Source organism: Varroa jacobsoni, unplaced genomic scaffold (genome assembly GCF_002532875.2).
Source record: "Varroa jacobsoni isolate VJ856 unplaced genomic scaffold, vjacob_1.0 scaffold_914, whole genome shotgun sequence".
Taxonomy (NCBI): Eukaryota; Metazoa; Arthropoda; class Arachnida; order Mesostigmata; family Varroidae; genus Varroa; species Varroa jacobsoni.
The window spans coordinates 6,627-28,113 of NW_019213816.1; the positions used below are offsets into that span (position 1 = coordinate 6,627).

At 38.2% G+C, this 21,487-nt stretch overlaps 2 protein-coding genes and 1 long non-coding RNA gene across 5 annotated transcripts; 2 read left to right on the forward strand and 1 right to left on the reverse strand.

Moving 5' to 3' along the window:
* Nucleotides 1–1,835: 1,835 nt before the first annotated feature.
* Nucleotides 1,836–5,625, reverse strand: LOC111264931 (uncharacterized). Its single transcript, XR_002683157.2, has 3 exons — nt 5,478–5,625; nt 4,448–4,617; nt 1,836–2,267 (listed from the first exon to the last, which is right to left on the reverse strand). It is a non-coding gene; the product is annotated as an uncharacterized LOC111264931 (long non-coding RNA).
* An 86-nt stretch (nt 5,626–5,711) lies between these two features.
* On the forward strand, nt 5,712–12,560 carry ash2 (Set1/Ash2 histone methyltransferase complex subunit ash2). Of its 2 annotated transcripts, XM_022841199.2 has the most exons (16): nt 5,712–5,862; nt 6,433–6,554; nt 7,070–7,172; nt 7,482–7,569; nt 7,826–7,937; nt 8,084–8,168; nt 8,394–8,496; nt 8,963–9,127; nt 9,232–9,327; nt 9,554–9,757; nt 9,886–9,962; nt 10,150–10,276; nt 10,440–10,601; nt 10,865–10,987; nt 11,111–11,284; nt 11,612–12,560. In XM_022841199.2, the coding sequence occupies exons 2-16, from the start codon at nt 6,488–6,490 to the stop codon at nt 11,714–11,716; spliced, it is 1,791 nt and encodes a 596-aa protein (XP_022696934.1). In that variant the 5' UTR covers nt 5,712–5,862; nt 6,433–6,487; the 3' UTR covers nt 11,717–12,560. The 2 variants fall into 2 exon arrangements, with proteins under 2 accessions (XP_022696934.1, XP_022696935.1); XM_022841200.2 differs by lacking the exons at nt 5,712–5,862; nt 6,433–6,554 and having other exon boundaries at nt 7,092–7,172; nt 7,486–7,569.
* Nucleotides 12,561–16,700: 4,140 nt separating this feature from the next.
* On the forward strand, nt 16,701–21,487 carry LOC111264932 (uncharacterized). Of its 2 annotated transcripts, XM_086970258.1 has the most exons (5): nt 16,701–17,295; nt 18,806–18,941; nt 19,630–19,832; nt 19,981–20,152; nt 20,486–21,487. In XM_086970258.1, the coding sequence occupies exons 1-5, from the start codon at nt 17,230–17,232 to the stop codon at nt 20,527–20,529; spliced, it is 621 nt and encodes a 206-aa protein (XP_086826384.1). In that variant the 5' UTR covers nt 16,701–17,229; the 3' UTR covers nt 20,530–21,487. The 2 variants fall into 2 exon arrangements, with proteins under 2 accessions (XP_086826384.1, XP_022696938.1); XM_022841203.2 differs by lacking the exon at nt 16,701–17,295 and having other exon boundaries at nt 17,327–18,941.

Here is a 21,487-nt window from a genome sequence, read left to right on the forward strand (position 1 = left end):
CACTTCTAATGGCAAATCACTATTTAAAGCGTTTTGACGACTTAATTGGGCAGTTGCACTATTGTTGCCTTTCATGCTCTACGAGCGCCAAGATACATTTAAAGAAGATCTTAGACATATTGGCAAACAATATTAACAGATAACAGAAGCCTTTACATAGTCAATGTATTGTACGTTTACCATTTTGTTATACCAAGAAGAGATGCCATCGGCATTCCGGCATATTGTGTGCCACAAATTTTAAGTCTCTCTGTCTGGCCGACGGCTGTCAAAGACTGTTTGCGATTTCATATTGCGGCCGAAAACTGAAAATAGGACATGCCCACGGTGAACTGTGGTAAGCTCACGCGAAGCAAATAAACAAAGGTTTATTAGTGAATTGAAGATCGGATCGCCGAACTGAAGTGCTACGACCAATGATGAGAATGGATCACCTTTGTTACGAAGCTTTTGAAATAAGTTGTCAAACCTGAACCGAATTATGTAATTCGTAGGCATATAGAATGCTAACCGAACTCAGGCTCGCCGTTATAAATGACCTCTAGTTAATTCTCTAAACATTTATCGTTTGCCAGACATGGTCAGTCAATTCGTTTGTCCTTAGACAGTTCATATAAATTGTACAGCATTGTTAGTACCATCAGCGTTGTTGACGTCATAATAGCTCTGCCAAAAGATATGTATTTGCTTATGCACCATACTCAATGTTTTCCTTAAGATTTCAGTAACTTCATAGATGGAGGGAGTACGGAGGAATGATAGCAGATTTCAGCAATATCCGTTGACTCGCAGTTTTATTCTATCATAATCAGTCACGAGCGAAATTTATGACCGCGCGAACCAGCCAGCTTTAGGCTGTAAATGGCGTTAACTAGCGGAACATTTGTACAAAGGACCACGTAAGGCTATTGTATTTTCACAGTTGTACTATAGTCGAAAGCGCTATTACTGCTGTGTTAATGAAGATCCGCAATGGCTAGAGTCGAAGGGGGGCGACCGCAGGCCTAATATTAAGTGCAGGTGCACCGTGAACGGATGGCTTAAACTTATTGAAATAGTGTTTCGTTTAGTCATACTGTTGCTTTTGTATTCTGCGTGTATGGATGCGTTTACATATGGTCGTATTTCTTGTGAACGATGATGACGTTGATTACTGTATCCGTCATTTTTTCGTCATGTGCTGCTCAAGCGTTTCTTACCTCAGTGATGTATATATATATCAACAATTACTTTATCTTCTCTTTGGGCAAAGCGCTCGCTACAATTCTCTATGCTAGCGACCCGGCTGCGAAAGTAGCTCTGGCCATTGCCGCCGAAGTAATGGGCTTTATAGTGCATGTATTTTACGGAATTGATGCCTTGTTTGAATTCAAAGGCGAAGCTGTTTAGGATCAGCTTTACAAGTTCGTATCACATTTCTAGTGAGCAGACAGGAAGTTTTAACACACCATCCGTGGCTTCCGTATACTGCCCATCGCAAGAAACTCGGTTGGCATTGGCTTTCGACGACGTCCCACATATGAACGCAATAGGATATTATTATTGTCATTGTCTTATCTGCTAAAGTCGATTGCGTTTTATATGAAATACATTCTTTGTGTTCGAATTTTATAAAAGTATCAACCAATTCCCACATGTCGCAATGGTTTTTACTCAATGCGTTTAAGATCTCAGCGATTGAAATGTGTTTTACTTTATTCATTCATTGTAAAATGGGTGTTTATGTCAATATTTCTTTTCGGATACTGCTTTCGTTTGTTATCACTCGAATTATAATAAAACGCTGTGTTCCTCAACAAACTGAAAAGCTAAAAGCATCTGAAAACACTTTTGAAGTCAATGACTGGCTTACATGCTTTATTCTTTTTTTTTAAGCTTATTTAGCCACAATTAGTGAATAGGTCATGTTATAAGCATAAGTTACGTTTGCCACCAGGTTCAGTTCTGAAAGCCTTTTGTAGCTGATTATCTCCATTGCGGGTACTTTGCTTGCTGTGTCTAACAGCAAAGCCATATGTAGCACAAAAGCAACGATGTAGAAACTGATTTTTTTCTAAAATTATTCACCCCACTGATCTCACCGTATACACATGAAAGTGGTACAATTGCAAATGTAACTTTCGAAATAGCTTCGAATATCGTGTAAACAACGAGATATGATATAAACGCATGTTGTTGCATCTTGAACCTGTCACGTTTCAGCACGATGGCGTTGCAACAAGATACTGCAGCGTTGGCGCTTGGTATTTGCTCTCTTTCCGTTTCGCCTGTGTAAGAGAAAGAGCAATATCTTATCGACGAGCGGCTGAAATTGACCATCGGTACAGAACACCTAAGATCAGGGAAGAAAGAATAGGCTAACTCTATCTTTGGTTATAGGACATCACTTTAAATTACACGTAGTTATGCAGCCTTCGTGGTGGACGTGTAGTTAACAAAAGTGACCGTACTCAGTGCATTCGAATAAAAAATGGCCTTTCAATAGAAAATAGCATATACGGATGCAAATTATAAGTCGACGTGCACTACCAATTACAAAGCTTTTTACCTATCTTCTTAAACTATCGCCTTTTAAATGGCTGTGGACGCTATAAAAGAAGCCCTGTATAAGAAATTCTATTCTGAAATCGTTTTTTCACGGGGCCCTACATATATGTGACAAATTGCGGTTAGCCGTGTGCGTTGGCTTATAAATAATGAGATATTATCATCAATTGAAGTGGGCCGTCGGAGTTCGTTGTCGCTTTGAATTTTCTACTTTGTCTTAATCATAGTTAAGCCTCGAGACACAAGATATTATCACGGCTATTACTCCAAGAATAGATGATGGGGGCGACGTTATAACGTTAAGATTAGACATCTATTTACCGTGAACGGGTGCTTCAAAGCTGGCCAAATAATATCCAGTCCTAGAGCTCTTGCTGATTCTGTTGATACAAGCAGCATATTATTATATTGTGATCTAGGGTAGAGGAAATATGTCGTTCATTTTTTTCTTAATGATGTTATTGATGCTGATCTGCGTCCGCCTATCGACTGGCTATGGATTTCTTGGATCAACCATGTACACAAATAATTATTGCATACTAAGATTTCCTTTTTATTTAATAGGCTCAATCAATGTTTTTTTTTTTTATTGTGGATCCTCGCTATGATATATTGTTACTTTTACAACCGTCAGGGCTGCAAGGGCTCATCAAAAGGGGGCCATTCGCGATAATGATTTTTTTTTGGTTAATCGTTTTGTATCGTTACGGTCATTACAGGACGAGACTCTATCCATCCGGCCAAAACGCTTCTGCATAACGACGACTGTGATCATCTAAATGGCTTTTTAACGCACAGCAATGAAATTGAACAAAAAAACGTGAAAATTTACCCAAAAGTACTGTAAAAAGAGAACTAGTAAAGAAAAAGAAGTGAATGGTCCTGAAGAAAAAAAAAACTCTTGTATATCAGATACAGGACTTCGATAGGCACTTTCAAAATCCTTGTTTTGTTAACCAAATTCAGTTACCTAGCTGAATTCGTTCTTATCAAGTTACATCAGCGATTACGGTTTTTAACAGTTTTATGGAAGGAACAGTGTCTCTTACGCAAGACCATTGACGCTTCATAAAATTTAAGAGTAGCAGGGCGATTTAGGACTTGGTCTGCAGGTCAAATGAAGTAGCAGCAATCAAAACGTTTTATTAAAAGTGGGATCGTAATTATTTTTCCTCTCCAAAACGGCGCTTAATTTTTCTATCGAAAACAATTCTAATAAATTTTCGAGCATTTTAAATCTAAATCTCATTGAAAATGTTATGGTTTGCCTCACGAAAGTCTTGGTCGGATTGTGCGGAGGTTGTGTGGAAGTGGCAAAAGGATAGACCGTTCGAGTTCGAGACCAACAACTTGCTATCTCAGTGCATAAACGCGCCGCATAACAATAGTTAGCCCACAAACGATATAATAGCAACTCAAGAATAATAAAGGAAATTCATGTGTTTATAAAACATCGTAGATAAAAGGGGACTGTATAAATAAAAACAACGATCCCGCTAGCTTATCTTTACTACTCAACCAATATCACGGCCCCACGCAGTAAAAAAAAGAAACATTGGTAAATCAAACACAGAGAAATATGCAGTGAAATTTAGTGGGGTAGATAGAGTAACCCACATTTTAGCTAGCTTTCTTTGATAACTGGGTCAACTAGCTACCTTGGGGGAAACGTAATGGTGAAGTCGGTGCGGTATGCCTCAGTCGGGATAAACCCATACAGAAGCTGCGTACGATGACATAGACACTGAGCGAGACATTTTGTTTGCGAGTTTTGAAGCCACTGTATATCCAAGTTTTTGTTAATTCGCTAAGAAACACATAATATTCATTAACTTTCCGGAAGAAACCTACCATATTCTGGAGACTAATCTTACAGTAAGTTTATAGAACCGGCTTATACCTTATATAGAAAATGTTGATGTTGTCGATGACTTCTTTTATAGTCACCATCTGACAGCCTCTATTTGGCTTGGTCCTTGATTATAGTTGCCATCATTAAAACAGTACTTCCGTTCCATTTCATGCCTTTTCTAAAACCCCTCTCTGTAGACTGATTCTGGAAACTTCTAGCTGCACATCAGCGTTATCGCATTAGTTATGCATTAGGGGATTTATTTTACTACAATATGTTATCAAATAAAAGAAGATTTTTAAAATACCGTTACACAAGAGATAAACCCAGTTTAAAAGTGATCAGTTGCATCGAGTTACCCTGCACACGTTTACTTACTGATTCCTCTTTAAAGTTATAATGGCCAAATGTACTCATTCTAGCGTAATTTAAATTCCCATGCGGGAGTTATAAATCAGTTTCATTAAATTAAGGGCAACTCCAAAAAAAGCCACAGTTAGATATTAAATAACTTGTTGCACCTACAGTGCCAGACACGCATCTTCGAAAGTATAAGATAAATAGATAAAGTGTGTACTAGTTTACAATATATACCGTATTTCTTCTGAGGCCAATAGCATGTGTTTGCAATAAACCCACTCAATTTCACCTCACCGATAATTATAACAGCTATTGGTATGACAAAAATGTGAAAACGTGGGGAACGATTAGACCTATGGAAAAGTTTAGTCTACTCTATCAGATATGAAATTTAGGTTTAAGAACAATTAGTTTCTAAGTACAACGCGAGATATGATTATTATTTCGGTGCAATACAAATAAAAGAAGGGAATTTATCCAATCAAAAAATAAATGTTAAAATTATTTACACAGTATTCTTACATAACATAATATTTAAAGTACTCATATGCTACATAGTCTTTATTGTTTTGTTGTTTCATGTTTGTCGTATCCCATGACCAACCGTCGGTGCCTGAACTGCCTCAAATTGTTAGCTGTGGAGTTTCTTTACTACGGCAGCTATGGGATACACGCATTCGGTCTCGTAACCATGCAACCTCCAAAAGTGTGTCCTTACTTTGGCATTGTTGGCATACTCTCCTCATTGCAACTCCAGGCTGCACGTAGTCTACTTTCTTTTTTTTTGATGAAATAAAGACGCGAATTATACAATATAGGTTTGCGATATCACCTTCGTTAACCCCTTAGACATGGGCGTTCTTCGTCGATCCAGCCGCATCACCGTTTGTCTGGCGATTGTTTACATCACCACGGGTATCCTAATTCTTTCTGATCGCATAAGTTCGCTTTCATTTGGGTTTCGCCGGCTAAAATAACAAACTTTTTTAGAGAATAATCGCTGATAAACAAGTGTTCAAATCCAGTTAAGTGCCAGTGTGGTTTTGCATAGCGCTCCTGGTATGACATTCGTGTTCCATGGTGCTGCTTGTGAAAATAATAAGGTAATGTTACATAGAACTTTTTTTTTAAATGGAAGAGCACTCAACCTTAGAGACTAGTGCCCGGTACGTTTTGTTTACTTTAAGCTGAAGTGCATTGACTATTTGGCATGTTGCTGCTATACCATAAATCGCAGATTTCGCCATGCCAGAAGTCGCATCGTTAATCAAAACAGGATAAGTCTCTCTTTCTATCCGTCAACCAAGATATGAACCATAATAAATTGACCTTCAGAAATATTACCACAATTTAAGAATAATATGCGTCGCGGTCTGTGAAATAAATAGACGTAGATACAATTTGTCGTCGCTCAACTAGATTGATATCGAAATGCAAATTATGTAGGTAATTACGATAACTGTGGGCTAAACTTAAACTGCATTGTAGGATTCACGTGTCTATTGGTTCTTTTTTTTATAATAATGACTACAGATTTATACTTTATTTCCCTATTAAAAGTAAGATAACCGCTGTCAGTAGCTAAGACGATACCAAGAGAGTAGTATGACAGTAAATTCTTTATTATATCCAAACAATAATTTTCTCTTTTTTTTTTGCGATCTTTATTGCAGTATTGCCAGTGAGTTTACTCGGTATTAGATTGAGCATTATTATTATTATTTACTTATGGACGGGTCCAAAGGCAGTGAAGCAAATGATTCGCAGAATGGCGTATCCTCCGCTGCACCTACAGGTAGGTTTTCGTTAAATCTTTACGTATATGTGTCTTCGTATGCGCCTTTTCAAAACATTTACAAGTACCCGCCAAGACATACACATAAGATACATGCGTTGCTATAGCAATGCGCCAAATATATAGTTTTTCATTTACACAAGCTAGTAGTACGTGTCGTTCGGATGGCCGCAGCAAGCATGTAACCATATTTAAGCGAGTTTGATGCGACAAACGGCTATGACTGTCTTTATTGAGTGAATTTGAACTAAAAAATTAAAGAAATTAAAAGAAACAAACAATTGAGGAGACAATTTGCTGAGGTCTCCACCGTTCGATTGTGTCATTTCCAATACCCCCTTTGAAGTGTATAATATAGCAAAACGCCACGTAGCAAATTATGAACTGTTCGTAAGCAAGTCTGAGTAAAAAAACTCGGACTTGATTTTTGAGATGGCAAAAAAATCGAGCACGTTCTAATGGAAGTTGGATAACTATACATCCAAATCAAATAAATAAAGTATGTTCTATTGCAGGAGTAGCTACCAATCGGGATGACGTGGTCACAGAGGAAGGATCCAGCACAGAATCGGATGCCGAGAGGCTTATTAAAGAGGCTGCGCAGACACTGGGAGCCAGGTAGATTATACGAAGCGCTATTATTAGGATAGATTAATGCAACTGCGAACAAAAATTATTAAGTAGATTCTGGTTCATATGGATGCGATTTTCCTATAAAGGTACAAATACAGTTTTGAAGACCACATCTGTCTAGTTTTACGTTTGATGACTAGGTTCCTAGTCTGGAAAAAAAACAATCAGAAATCGTTGTTTCAAACATGGTAATACAAGACATACGTTCAATACAGATAATAAGTTAAGTATAGAAAATCAGCGTATGCTCTCCCTGTGTAACTAGCCAGACGCACTTTGCTTTATTCGTTCCAGGCAGACGAACCAGTGTTATTGTGGAGGAGAACGAATTCTAGGAAAATTTGAAATGCAATGCGTCGGATGCTATCGCTGGTTTCATGAGGTTGGTACCACCAAAATTATTTTTGTTTTATTTTACTAATTTTTATACTTGAATAGATGATTTTTGCTGACCTGCCTTATTGATTCGCCTTAAGCTCTGATTTACTTTTACAGGTGATATTTAGATATTTTCTATAAAACACGATATCATAAACTATTTCGTAAGATAAAAGAATCAAACAAAAAAATCTTACATAAAACCTTTAACTTGGAATGTTTTATTTATGTCCATTGGTGTTTGTGCTACAACATTGCAGGCCTGTCTAGATGTGACAATACCCGCCACGCTTCCGTTCACAATCAACTATGCGTTTATTTGCAAAACATGCAATCCCGCCGGAGTAGAGAATTTTCAAAAAAAACAGCCCGGTTAGATATGGTTTTCGAAATGCAAAGTTTCAATTCAAGCGAAAATTACTCTAAGTTCATATCCTGATGACTATGTGAACTATCTATTGATTCGGAATTAAGAAGGCAAGTTTACTGAAACGATACATAATGTACGTATATTGCAGGTTTTAGGGAAATGTGCATAACGGCAGTGGCTAGCCTGCAATTTCGATCGCGCGAAGACGGTACAAATAAGAACATGTTTTCCAGGTAACCTTATTTAGAAACTTCTTTCTGTATTTAGACTACAGTCAACAGACAGACAGTACCGTAAAGCCTCAGTCTTTGCACAAGAGAAACACGTTAGAAGTTGGTTGGACGTTGATTAACGTCCGCAGATTTAGATTGTCTTTGACGATCTCTTGCCATTTATTAGGATGCGCACTACCACGCGTATGTAGTTTCTTATGTGGCTACTCATTGTCGCCTTTTTAGGGATAAGGAGATTATTCCATGGATTGATCGTAACTGGGAGAATCTCACTTCTGTGCCGCGGAGAATTAAACAGACCTGGCACTCCACCATTCTCAAAACAATGGTAAATACTCAATAAACATAACTGAACTATCTTATAAAAATGTTGCTTATAAGTTAGATAAGGGCTGTCAATTCTATAGCAATTGATTGTCCATCTAGTGTATAATTTATGCCGTAACGAACAAGACTTATCTGTCTAATATCAGCACACATTGTTAGTATGAATGATGTTATTGCGGAAATCAATTATCATATAGTCTATCGAATTTCATGTTTTGCAGATGTTCACGAAGGATTCAGTCATTATCGAGTCTTTCACATTTTGTTTCTAAGATCTCCGTTCAAAAGACTAAGAATTACTGAATAGTATTAAATGTAGCTCTATAAGTATAACGTTATGATAATTCATATTAATCATGACAATAATAATTCTAGGGATACAATTGAACTAACAATGTTCGACTTTTTGATTTGACGATTTTGCATTTTATCTGTGCTATTCGCTCATTTCTTTTTTCTTCTCTCAGCAAAGAGAGGTGTCCGTTTTCCTGAACCAGGATGACGTGTATTTTGGCTTGGTGGACAGCGACCTGTTCCGCCTAATGCCTCCGTATGATTCACAGTCGAAACTTCAACTTCTCAGGACACAAGATCAACAGATTGCACAGGCAGCAGCTGCTCAACAGCAACAGGTTTTATTATTAATAGCACTATTGTAAGTATTATCAACGCATTTGTCTGATTTCGAGAATCTATCTGAAAGTCAATCATATAACATTGTACATTTCTGCTTCAGTCTCAGGCAGGCGCAGGTGGAGCGACTGGACCAGCAAAAAGAGGCCCAAAAAGGAAGCTGCCTGATGGACAAGGGCCTCAGTCTAACTATGGGAGGGTAAGCAAACTGTATACCGCCGAAATCAGTATTGGCATAAATTATGAGATTAGAAAGCAATTTTAATTAGCTTCGGACACATATACACTAATTGATTCTGGTGAATAATTATACATTTCCTTTTAGATGTTTCAGTCTGATGTGTATAGTGACATTAGGGTCAAACACCCTCACAAATATCCAGATACTTGAAATTCACTGGCGTCTCTGTTTTTCTTGACTTCAGAGTAAAGTCAAGTCGGATTTAGTTATGCCACGCCTTCCACCTGGGGGTTATCCTTTAGAACATCCATTTAATAAGGACGGATTTCATTATTTCCTCGCGGAACCCGACCCTCACGCGCCGTTTCGACAAGAGTTTGATGATAGTGTTGACTGGGCTGGAAAACCCATTCCTGGATGGCTCTATAGAAAGCTTGAGCCTGAAAAAGCAAGTATCTTTTTCTAAAAAAAGAGTCTGATAATAGAAATCAAGAATTACGCTTTGGTGAGCCTTTTTTGTCGAAATAAAGCATTATTCATTGACTAATGACTCTTAGTGGCTCTTCACTTCTTCAGGTCCTTTTAGCTATGCATGATCGAGCGCCTCAACTGAAGATATCCGAGGATCGACTGTCGATCACTGGTGAAAAAGGGTAATGTTTCTGTTTTAACTGAAGTTTGCAAGCGCCGGTATGACTTCTTGGAGAAAATAACGCTTGGCCAATTCAGCTAATGATACAACTTAGTATTGTATAGCGAATTCTGTTTAAAAAAGCTATATCTTTGTACACACATTTGATCTTTATTCAACATAGCTGCAATCACTGTTCCCTTTCACAGATACTCTATGGTTCGTGCTACACATGGTGTCTGTTCGGGCTCTTGGTATTTTGAAGCCATCATTCAGGAGATGCCGGATAACTCGGCGTCACGCATTGGGTGGGCTATGCCATCAGCTAATTTACAGGTGCGTTTTGATAAGAATTTTAATAAGATACAACTCGTAATTTTGTTTATTATGTTAAATTTCTGAACAAAGTATGTTTTGAAGCCTGCTTTTTGACGCAGCTAAGTAAATAGAACTTTTATTTTAAAATTATTTCGCTCTCCAATACAATCATTAATTACAGGCACCCCTGGGCTATGACAAATTCGGATTCTCATGGCGTAGTCGCAAAGGCACGAAGTTCCACCAGTCGATCGGAAAGCATTTCAGTGACACCGGCTACGGCAGAGGGGATGTCATTGGTTGCCTCATACAGCTCCCAGGCCCTACACATCCTAACGACCTGGTATGTTATAACAGGAAGAGTGTCGCATGCGATGTTTTACTATATTTTACAAAGACATCTGCTTTTTATGGGATACATTTTTAAGCTCTCATATTAATGTTGTGTGTATATGCAAACAACGTCTATATATATTTCAACAAAATATTATTCAAACTTATAAATTGATGACGTCGGGCATGTTAAATGTGCATTTTAGTTTAGTCTTTATCTCGGTCCAGTGTACTTCGGATTTCGTTTATGTTGAATTTGCATTAACGTCACAGGTGAAGCTTCCAACAACTCTGAAGGATCGACCACTGGTTAAATTCAAGCAGTACCTTTACTACGAAGAAGCAGATAAACCACAGCAGGCGGCGAAAACTCTCGAGCCTGTTAAGGATGCTAAGGTCGGCGTTTATATGGTATTATAGCATATTTGATGATTGTTCAAGTATGAATGTAGAATGTTGCTGTCTCCGCCTAAGCATGGTTTCTAATACTGAACTGCGAGGTATTCTGCTGAACTTCAGGTTATGTTTTTTCGTAATGGCCGTTTGGAGGGTGTGGCATACGAAGACATTTTCGGCGGCATATACTACCCAGCGGTGTCGATCTACAAAAATGCAACAATTCGAATGAACTTCGGACCACGATTCCGACATTCACCCCGTGGTCTGCAGGCTAGCTCTGCGAAATACCGTCCGGTCAGTGGTTGCTTATTATTTTGTCCGGCTTGTTCTAGATCCGGCGCTTAACTTAAAAAAATGTTAACTTTTGCTTTAAATATTAACAAACATATGACAATGGGCCACATTATCCATTTCTATTGACATTTTAGTTGTTTGTCATCCTATTAGCTGAAAATCCTGAAAGACTTTAACAATAACATTCTAACTGTAATCGAGAGACACGCAGTCGGATGTTAACTACTTCAGTCCTAGGAGAGCAATTGCGCTTACGTTTTATTCGATAGATAAACAAATAATTGGTAAGGAATTAATTGACAAAGGCTATTTCAATGTTTATCACAGATGTCCGACGCAGTTCATCAAAATATGGTTGAACAAACGATGGCAGACATTATCTACCTGGTTGAAAACGAGCAACACTTCAAGGTGGAAGCACTCAATTTCTAGTCGCCTCTGGAGGCAATAAATCGTGCTCTCGTTTACTCATTGATATCAGAGTGACTTGTTTTTCAGGTGAACCGTTCCATCATCAAAAATGAATCACGACAAATTAAGTAATATAAAGAGTGTATGTTTTTCCCAAAAAGTGGAAAAAAGATTCAAGAACTCTGACCATTACGTACCTGTCGAGTGTTCCATATAGCGATACATTTGCTTTTAAGCCTTGCTATTATCGGAAGTAAACTCGGGAACAAAACCAACAAGAACTTTGATGTCATCTAACATCATTACCCCCTGTTTATCACTGTGTCATTATGTATATTAAATAATTATCTCCTTCTGCCTAATAAAACCTCTTCTAGCCACGTGACATTCAGCAATGAACCCGTTGATGGCGCAGATCCGTGTGGGACGGATCTCGCAAGTGGTATTATTGCAAACTAAAATTGATATCTATCATTTGTTTGTGAGTTAATAGTAATGTTTTGTGAAGTTAGAAATGATGTTACATCAACGCGAAACGCGCGAGAGCATCTTGTTTATAATATAAATAACTGCAAATAGTTTGTACCATTTGGTACGTTCGGACTGTGTGCCCGCTGTTAAGCCAAAAACATTTTCGAATCGATAAATGGTCAAAGCTAACGTGGCTGTGGCGCCACATGTACGTGCTGCTTAAATATTTTTTGTTCAGGCTATTGAATACTTTTGCCGCTTTTATAGGAAATGAATAAATATCGACAAAAGCGCACTTTTTCCACTATGGGAACTAACCATGTAAAGACCAAATAGTGTAAATTGATGAAATTTAATAAAGGACAAATGGATAGATATTATTATGCAGAACGAATTGATTTACATTCATTTAACTCAATATTCTCTAATCTTATAGTAGTATTGCCTGCAGTTCTTTTGAAATAACAAGTTTGTTGAAATGTTACACTGGAACCGTCATTATTATTAATTTGAAGCTCGGATTATCGTCATCCTCATACTTGACAGCTATACGAAAGAAATAAATCGTGCTCGCGTAGTGCACCCTCAGCTCAGCTTAGCTCAGCTCATCATAACATCGCTTCATATCATTGTTGTAATGATGGGAAAGCAACAACTTTTTTCGAGTAGCAATTTATTTAGTTGCCATTGAACTTCCGCTTTTGAAATCTAAACTTACTTAAGCTTACCTATTTGAAGTTTCTTTTGAAGTTTACTGGAAATAAGTGAATCTTAGGTTCGGTATCAGTCTTAGAGGGTAGTAGAAACCGATATAAAAACAGACATATTTATTGTGAAACGACGTGGTCTGAATGACTCTATGGGATCAATATGCAGAGAAATGAGCACTGACGCGCAAATGATGCAGACAGCGATAATTAATTAAGTGCATGCAGTCACCGTTTAAGGTAAAATTAAAAAGAAGGAAATTAAAGGAAATTAAAAAGGGTATCGGAAAGAAATCATATAGAACGCTGCAAGAAAATAGTTAATGCTTTTCTGCCAGTCTTTATCACGAGATAATATAACAGTGAACGGGACGCACGCTTCCGTGCGCATGAATAGCCAGGATCGGATTAAAATCGAAGTGAACTCAGTAGGAAATCTCGAACAGGCCCTATGCAATGCAACAGAGAAATCATACTGCTTATAAACGCGCTTCTTAATATACGTAGGATCATTTTGAGGTGCTCCCTCAGTTTAGCAAATATGAAATCATAGTTTTTTTTTTTTAAATAATCAGAAAGCTGTGCTGTTTATCGAGTGCAATCTAGTAAGTGGTCTCCAAGGGCGCCAATGACAATAACTGAAAATGAAACGAGAAGCTTATACGCAGAATATGAAATATAGACACTTATTGAATGGGCGCAAACTCCAGATAGGTTAGGCTAAATGTATCAGTAGAAACCTTGACAGCTTTGAAAGCCATTTGTAGAAGCTCTCATGTACTTTATCAGGTTTTGATTGGAAATGATTCGGATGTTACCTAGCTCATCAGTCAATAATGGGAGGGCTGCCGCGTTGACTAATTTGAACTATCTTTCTTCACAACCCAACCACCGTGTCTTATCGCATAGTGCACTAAAACCGTAACCGGGATCACAAGAAAGATCTACTGTTGATTGAAACGCCTCCAGCATCTAGCACCATCTTACAGACGGAAGTAATATGTAGATTGATTTTCATATTATTGGCTATAACAAATTGATAGTGCCCAATAGGCAAGATCGGAAGGTAATCGCATCGGTAAGAACGACAAAAAGGTGATGAAATAGATAAACAGGCTTCAACTCACGATTGTTAAAAGAATAAGGACATACGTTAACGTTTTTATAGAATACTTTTTGGACATCGTAGCGGTGAGTGGTAAAATCGCGCGGAGCTTTAACAAACTATAGAAGATACTGTCATACCCTTTGATCATGCTATCTGCATATTAGTGCTTAGATCAAGTATCGAACTGGGACGGAGCATAGACTGAGTTGTAAACTGATGACAGAGCGAAACAGTGTTGAGTACGATCTTCGTGACAAGATATTTTGAGTTTGGCGCCTGCTGGTGTTGAAAAGTTCTGATCATAATGACTTGGAATTGATGGAGGTTGAAGTCGCAAATTATTCGATTACTTTGAAAGAGTAACAAAAACGTAAACAGACGTCACCAGTATCAACAAACCCATCTCTAGCGGATGCGTAAAAATGGGTAAAAGCTCAAAGGAAGCGAACCTGAATAATTTATTCGCAATAACATCTATAATATCTAGGTAAGATCTACAAAACGTTTTTGGTAAGTTTCAAAATAGCACGAATCAAAATTGTTTTACGTAACTTTACACAGTAGAAGTTTGCCCTCACGCTGGATAGTACGGAATCTGTACGTATTAGCGTGGCTGCACTACATAAAGTGTCACGCAAGCAATAGCATTTGTTATTAAGCAAAGAACACGCGATGTTTCAATAGAAAATAAATGTGATACTTGAATATGGTAAATCTCTGAATGGGTGAAAAACTGGTGAAGGTGTGTAGGGACGTAGACAAACACTCCAGTAACAATCCGAATAGCAATAGGAAAAGGTAAATGTAGTCATCATAGAGTTATTTCGCCTACTCGGTCATGCAGAATAGTTTGTATGGAGCCATTTTGGCAGGTCATTGAAGTGATTCTAAACAGCTAGACCACTGTAAAAGGGATAGCTGAAGTTCAGCTGAAAAAACTGGGAAAACGTTTTTCTGGTACTAAGCATAACCATAATACATTGGAGCTTCGCTATATTTCACGTGAAACGTTTTAGAACTGAAGTATATATAAAGAAGTGATATGCTGCCCTTTGGGCAATTTTGATCAATCTAATTAAATTTTATGAACAATTTGATCTCTAAAGAACAAATGTGGTTGGACCCTACGGTTGCTCGGTACACTAAAGTAATCTTAAGTCGCCCAGACATTACTGCAACAAACTCCGTTGCAATCTTCGTCGAACTTCTTAAGGAGCATTTGTCGATGAAACATCCGGAACGGTAGTTAAAAGCAAGTGCTCACTGCTTCAAACCGCGTCAAAATTCTCATCAGACAGTAGTAACATTATTACAGAAACTACTAGTGAAAGGAGAAGTCTAAATCCTGATTTAACTGTGGTGGGCGTATAGGGAGCGAAAAAAAAAAGTCGACCTGTTACCCGAAATCAACGGTCAGAGCATTGCAGCTCTGAGAGCTATCGCAGAGGATTGCCTCTGGTAGCAACCTGATGGAATTATTTCGATCTACATCGCGAGTGAGTCTTTGGGTAATGCCCATGTAGTAGCTAATGTGTTGGATCACTTGAACAGTCGCTATAGCCTGGTACTTTCAATGAGGACACTTTAATGCCGTTTCGTGTGGTGCTTTAAGCGTGAGAATTGTAAGAAGAGAAGCGCAAAAATCGTCCACGTTATACTGTAGTGGTAACATGTTTGCTTACCAGATTTAAAAACATCTGTTGGTTTGAATTCAACATCGGGTGCACTTGGTTTTATGCTGAGAGCCACCTGTCTAAGACAAGCTTTAACGGCAGCGCAGAACTTGAACTTAAAGACATTCCGTGGAGAAAATGACGATCTCCTCCTCCATTTAATTTGCTTGTTGCTGATTAGGCAATAATATGTTGGGTAATCTTTGAAGAACATGTATTTTCCCCGTGTAAGTAAATACATGGGGAGGCAAATATTTTTTATTAATCGTAATAAAATATAAAGCTGCCACTGAGAAGGGAGACGGTACAAAAATGTTCAGAAAGGGTATATACATATTCAGTTTTTGAAGGAGACATGATATCTACCCATTATGATGTTCTCGTTTAATTGCCGATGAAATAATAACCACTTATGATCCGTACTACATGGCACTGAAGGCACCCGTTGAGCAATTTTTCATTCGAACTTCTTCACAAATAGCAAAATGCCATATATCATATGCCGTTGTGAACCTTTCTGTCATTACGCTGGTTACTGCTTATTGTGTTATTGGTGTTGCTGTGAGAAAGAAGACTGCGAATGCGTGAAGCACATTAAATGACATTATCATTGTCGATTGCATCAGTAGTTATTTACAGGACAATTACTTTTCACTTGCGAGCCTCGCTTGGACGAATAGTGTTCCTTTTCTTTTAGGACCACTGAACCCAGTGACAATAATAATTTACGAATCCTCCAACGACGATAGCAACAACGGCATCCGCTTCAACGGTTATAACAGAACCCAATAAAGGATCCGTTACCGCAGACAAGTCACAAGTTCCTTTATAAACTGACCCGTAGAATAATATATACCTATATGAAGTATCTAGGCGTCTGTAATGTTTGTGAGTTACAACTGCTAAGTTGAGTTATTGGTTGGCACAATGTGTCATGATAGGCACCAAAGCTACGTCAGCTTCAGTTCCGATGATGACGACATCGAAATGAAGGCAATAATATTAATATAGGATTTTTTTCGTTCTCGTCTTGCAGAGCAATCAGGTCGCCGTATAGAGTTATCTTTTCGATGATTGGACCATGCTGACTGTGTCGACTATAGCAAATGCCTGGGTGTGGTCTTCTGAAGGAATGACAGACACGCCTTGACGTTGTAGGCACTCAAGCGACTCTATGGTGACAACACCGGCCAACACCCACTCCGTATTTCTCCTTAACAGCTGATCATTACTTTTCGGCTTTTAGTCCTATAGGGGAATGGGCTAACAAGAAAGGAGCAAATAGGAAATCGCTTTAAAAGACATTCATGAGGCGTTCACTGTGGCACATCGTTATATCCCCTGATAGTCGTCCACTACGCTGAGCTTCACTGTTCTTAGAGAACACAGTCACCATAGCTAAATAACCAGAAGTGTTTGTTAAACGTTTTGTTCACCTGTGATAACCAAGCGATCCGTGAGTCTTACTATAAGAAGAAGAAGCTCTAGTTGACTCAAGGAGTTTAAATGTCGTGTTCTCGTTAAAAGTGTCGGGAAAACTACTTGCGTGTACAGTGCTTACAAAAATCTTTCGTCATGAATTTTTTTCAAATTTTCGCGCTTATCCTTATTACATTTATGGCCTCGATGTCAGCCTCTCAGGTACTTAGATTTACTAGGATTCTCCAGGTAGTCCTATTAACTATGCACGTAAAATCCTTTTAAGGCATTCATTGCTCTTGATTAAAGCGTATAATAATCTATTAGTCCAATTTATGGACGCCTAGGTAACTCACTTGATCAGATAATAAAGCCTGTAATGAAGCCAATGCTATACAGTAGCTGGGATCACACAACGCACAAATGTTACTTTTTAGTGCGACATGCCCACTGCAAAATTAAATCGAAGTATCGAAATATTTGCCAGGTAAAAGCAAGGTAATAATGAGCAACAACAAACCTGAGCGGTGTAGTTCCAATCCTCAACTCTGCACCAAAACATGAGAATCCACTACTATAGCACTATAGTAGTACACAATATTCTATATTCCGTTTTAGCAGGTTCGGTATTGCCAAGATCAATATCTAAGAATTGTCGGGATATGCGCCCATTATTGAACATTATTTTGCAGCTTTCTACTTTTTTATTGGAGAGAGAAAATTGTCTTTTCGTAGAAAGTTCGCAACTAAGATATGAATCGGAATAAAATGCATGGTATTTATTTTCTGGCAGGATTTAGAGCCAGATCCCCCTTCTCCCTTATATACGTTTTAGCGTACAAAAACCTTTTGTCCATAGAATTCAAATACAAAATAAATGAGACCTGCACTATTGTTTGGGCGACGAGAAGCGAACGTTAAAAGATACGAAGCCGTCAAGAAAAAAAAAGTAAAGGTAGATGATTCTAGTTTACTAGTATGGTCCATTGCGTGTAAATACATGTAATATCAACTTTAATCCATTATTCCAAGAGTTGCTTAATTGTCCTCCATTAGTGCGATCATAAATAAAACGACCTGTAAATGCTGGGCCCATTCATTAATCGGATTTTTTCGCTTTGCGCTTTTACATGGATTGAGTGAGCGTTATTTACAAATGTATGGAATATACGCTCCATCATTCATCTTATCGCTATTAGAACTGCCTGTCATGTATTCTGTTTTACTTCGTACAGATTCATGCTACTCTAAGAACAGGTAATGTCAACAAATTACGATCAGTTAAATCTCATGAGCTTTAGATCTGAGCGTGACACATCAATTAAAGACGATTTCTCCCCTCCAACATTCGAAACTCAACGAGGCAACATCTCTCCAAAATGTTAAGTTACTATAGCTATTGTAGCTTAAACAAAGAGCCCACAGTTTTTCTGAAATATCTTCATATGATTCTTTGATACATCATGAACTCGCAATTACAATAGTATAGTTGATAGAACATCGTCATCAGTATCACCATACTCATTTACTTACCTACGAACCTATTTCGGGCTGTATCATGCAGTGTCTATATGTGTGCGCACAGATATGCGCTTATGATATATAACAATGTAATAACTAGATAAGCTATGCTGCGTTGATTTGCTGCTTCTCTATGTCTGTATTATTGGCGTATGTATTGCTGCATTATGTAACAATGCAACCCGATGGGTTCGACGACGTGACTTTTCAGGCCTCTGCAACGACACCTGTAGTCCTTCAGGCGCTCGAGATGCTAAAAGGCGCTGACGAAGTCGTAGGACGAATGGCTCGACTGGGCGGCTTAGGTGGCGGACTCACCATTCTCCTGCCCATTTTCCTCTGTATCGGTAGAATAGTTGTTGGTAGCTAAATTGATACGAATCTATAATGTATAACCTTTCCTGCCTCTCTGAGGTGGAGTCAAATCACGTGAAACCCAGTACAACTTTCTTTAAACATTAAGATTACAGTAATAAGCTATTCGCTTATGTTCGATCTGATTCGATGCAGTGTGGACGATTTGTGCGTATATACTGTATATACATTCTAAGTTCTCGTTGCATTAAATCTTAGGAAGGGTTATACATTTGTCTCGGAACCACCTGCCAGTGCCAAGCTAGCTAATGTCAAGCAAAATATATTTTACGCCTAAATCACGCAGTTCCGTCTGACTACGCGATGATACCAATCGATCGACGATATATGTGATGTTAGGCATGACGTGACATCTTCAAACCATTAGTAAAAAGAAATTACGTTGAATGAGCCACTGCTCTAAGTGTATGAACTTTATACGTCCCATTATATTAGATTTGCATTCTACAGTTGTTAGTTTATCTTTAATGTTTTTCCGTTACACTAACACAACTTACTTTTCATAACTTTGTGACAAATGTGAAAAATCTAGAAAATGTTTCAACTTTTACGTATTTATATGAATAGCTTAAAAATGTTTAAGTAATGCAAACGCAACGGTTGGTTCGATATTGTATCGCTTGCACAACCATTCTAATTGGTTGCTATATATGATTGCAGGTTTTTTTGCGTTTATTATCCCGTTTTTTGCTATTCTGTTTCTCGGTGCTGGTGGCGGTCAGGGATGGGGAGGTGCAGCAGGATTGTATCCAGCTGGACGGAAGGTCGCCGATATGTTCGTGCCGGGTTTGCCACTGACGAATGAACAGCTAGTGCAAGCAATGACATTCCTTGATAAAGCTTTCATCGAATTTGGTTCAAAGGTTAATATGCTAGGTCTTTAGGATATTAAGATTTCGTTTGCGGTACAAGACTAATATAGTTGTAAAATGATTAAATACGATCGGAATTGCGTTCGAAGCACTTGGTATTGGAAATCAATAGTGAAATGAATTGGTTTCTCTTCTCCAGGTGCTTACATCTTCGCTGAAGCCTGCTAGCAGCGCTAAAGCCCGCGGTACTATGAAGAAGAAGTCTGGTAATATCCAGCCGAAGTTTGCTGATAACAGCTTGCAGGGCTTTGATCGGGGGCAAGTATCACCCCCAGCACATTATTCCACGACGACTTCGTCAACCTCTACAGGTACTCGGCCGGAAATGCGTACAGTTGAATAGGCTATTCCAAAATACGATGTCGCCTGCCTCTGAAAACTTTTTATTTTCGTTCATGCACTAGAGTAAATCAAATCACTATGCTCTGCATATCCGCCTTCGCATCCTTGAACGGCAAAAACAGCGTTACAATGTGAAATTTTACAGAATGAAACATAAGCGAGTACATTAAAATAAACATCATTTTCCGTGCTATTACGCATATTTACTCACTCTTTATGCTCTTCACGCATATTTACTAGCTACTAGTACCAAAACGGTAGAAGCAATTACTGTATAATATATAACGTATTGTCGTTATAAGGAGGGAATCCCAACCAGAGTAAGGTAGCGGGAAAGTCGCTGTAACAGCTCCTCGACTGTTGATCGTACCAGAAGGAACTACCTAACGCGGATTAGAGGCAGCTATACATAAAAAGAAAATACGGCAAACGCCTCTTTACGTCTGAATAGAAAAAAGTGGCTTACTCAACAAACAGTCGACCGGATGACAGCAGCATAAAAACAGCCGACAAAGAAGTAAATGCTTGGAAACAGTACACAAGAGAGCATAGGCTGAAAAGTTCTTAGCCATGTTTGCCCAAAAAAGAATAAAGGCTACAACTATATCAACAAATAGGTGCGGAAATGCGAAAATCGTTTAATGGCTGCTCAAAAAATGCTGATACTATGGTTAACAATAAACAGAAATACGAGCAATAAAATGTTTTCAATTTGGCCGCGTTTCTAGGAGGAAAAGTTGCCCCCTAAAAACGCGTAGGGCCTTGGCTAACTTCTGTCGATTTCTTTCTGAACTCGTTATATTGATATTGCTTTGAACTGAAGTGTTCTTGATTTTTATACAAAACGTGCAGCGATGAGGAGATCCAAACAGTTGTTCAAAAGTGTTATTCGTTAAGGGTTTTTTAGGTAGCTTTCAAATCCAGATAACAAAATAAGCGCAACTTTTCATATAAAAATATCTGCTCGCTTAGTGGTTGATGATCGCAGAAATCGGTGACTGATCATAATCATCAATCTTTGCGACGTACTTCCATCAATAATAACACAATAGTACGATATAGAGTAAATTAGAAGGAGGATGGTTGCTACTTTGGCAACATTAACATTTATATCCATTAACATTTCAAACGAGTTTTGATTTTACACTGAAAATTCAGTGTAATTTTTTCACTAGTCGAGTATTCACATTATTTGTAGAATCCAGTGATATTTTCATATTTAAGTCCATACAATTAAAGCACAAAGAAGATAACAATCACCCACTTACACGAACTGACCAATACAATATGCTACCATTGCTTAA

What these genes read in the sequence shown, in the direction of transcription:
- LOC111264932 (XM_022841203.2), top strand. Translation starts at nt 18,728, where the DNA reads ATGTCTGTATTATTGGCGTATGTATTGCTGCATTATGTAACAATGCAA. An exon ending in GCCCATTTTCCTCTGTATCG is followed by an intron (nt 18,942 to 19,629) that starts GTAGAATAGTTG and finishes ATATGATTGCAG; the next exon opens with GTTTTTTTGCGTTTATTATC. An exon ending in TCATCGAATTTGGTTCAAAG is followed by an intron (nt 19,833 to 19,980) that starts GTTAATATGCTA and finishes TCTCTTCTCCAG; the next exon opens with GTGCTTACATCTTCGCTGAA.
- ash2 (XM_022841199.2), top strand. Translation starts at nt 6,488, where the DNA reads ATGGACGGGTCCAAAGGCAGTGAAGCAAATGATTCGCAGAATGGCGTA. An exon ending in ATCCTCCGCTGCACCTACAG is followed by an intron (nt 6,555 to 7,069) that starts GTAGGTTTTCGT and finishes GTTCTATTGCAG; the next exon opens with GAGTAGCTACCAATCGGGAT. An exon ending in CTACACATCCTAACGACCTG is followed by an intron (nt 10,602 to 10,864) that starts GTATGTTATAAC and finishes TTAACGTCACAG; the next exon opens with GTGAAGCTTCCAACAACTCT.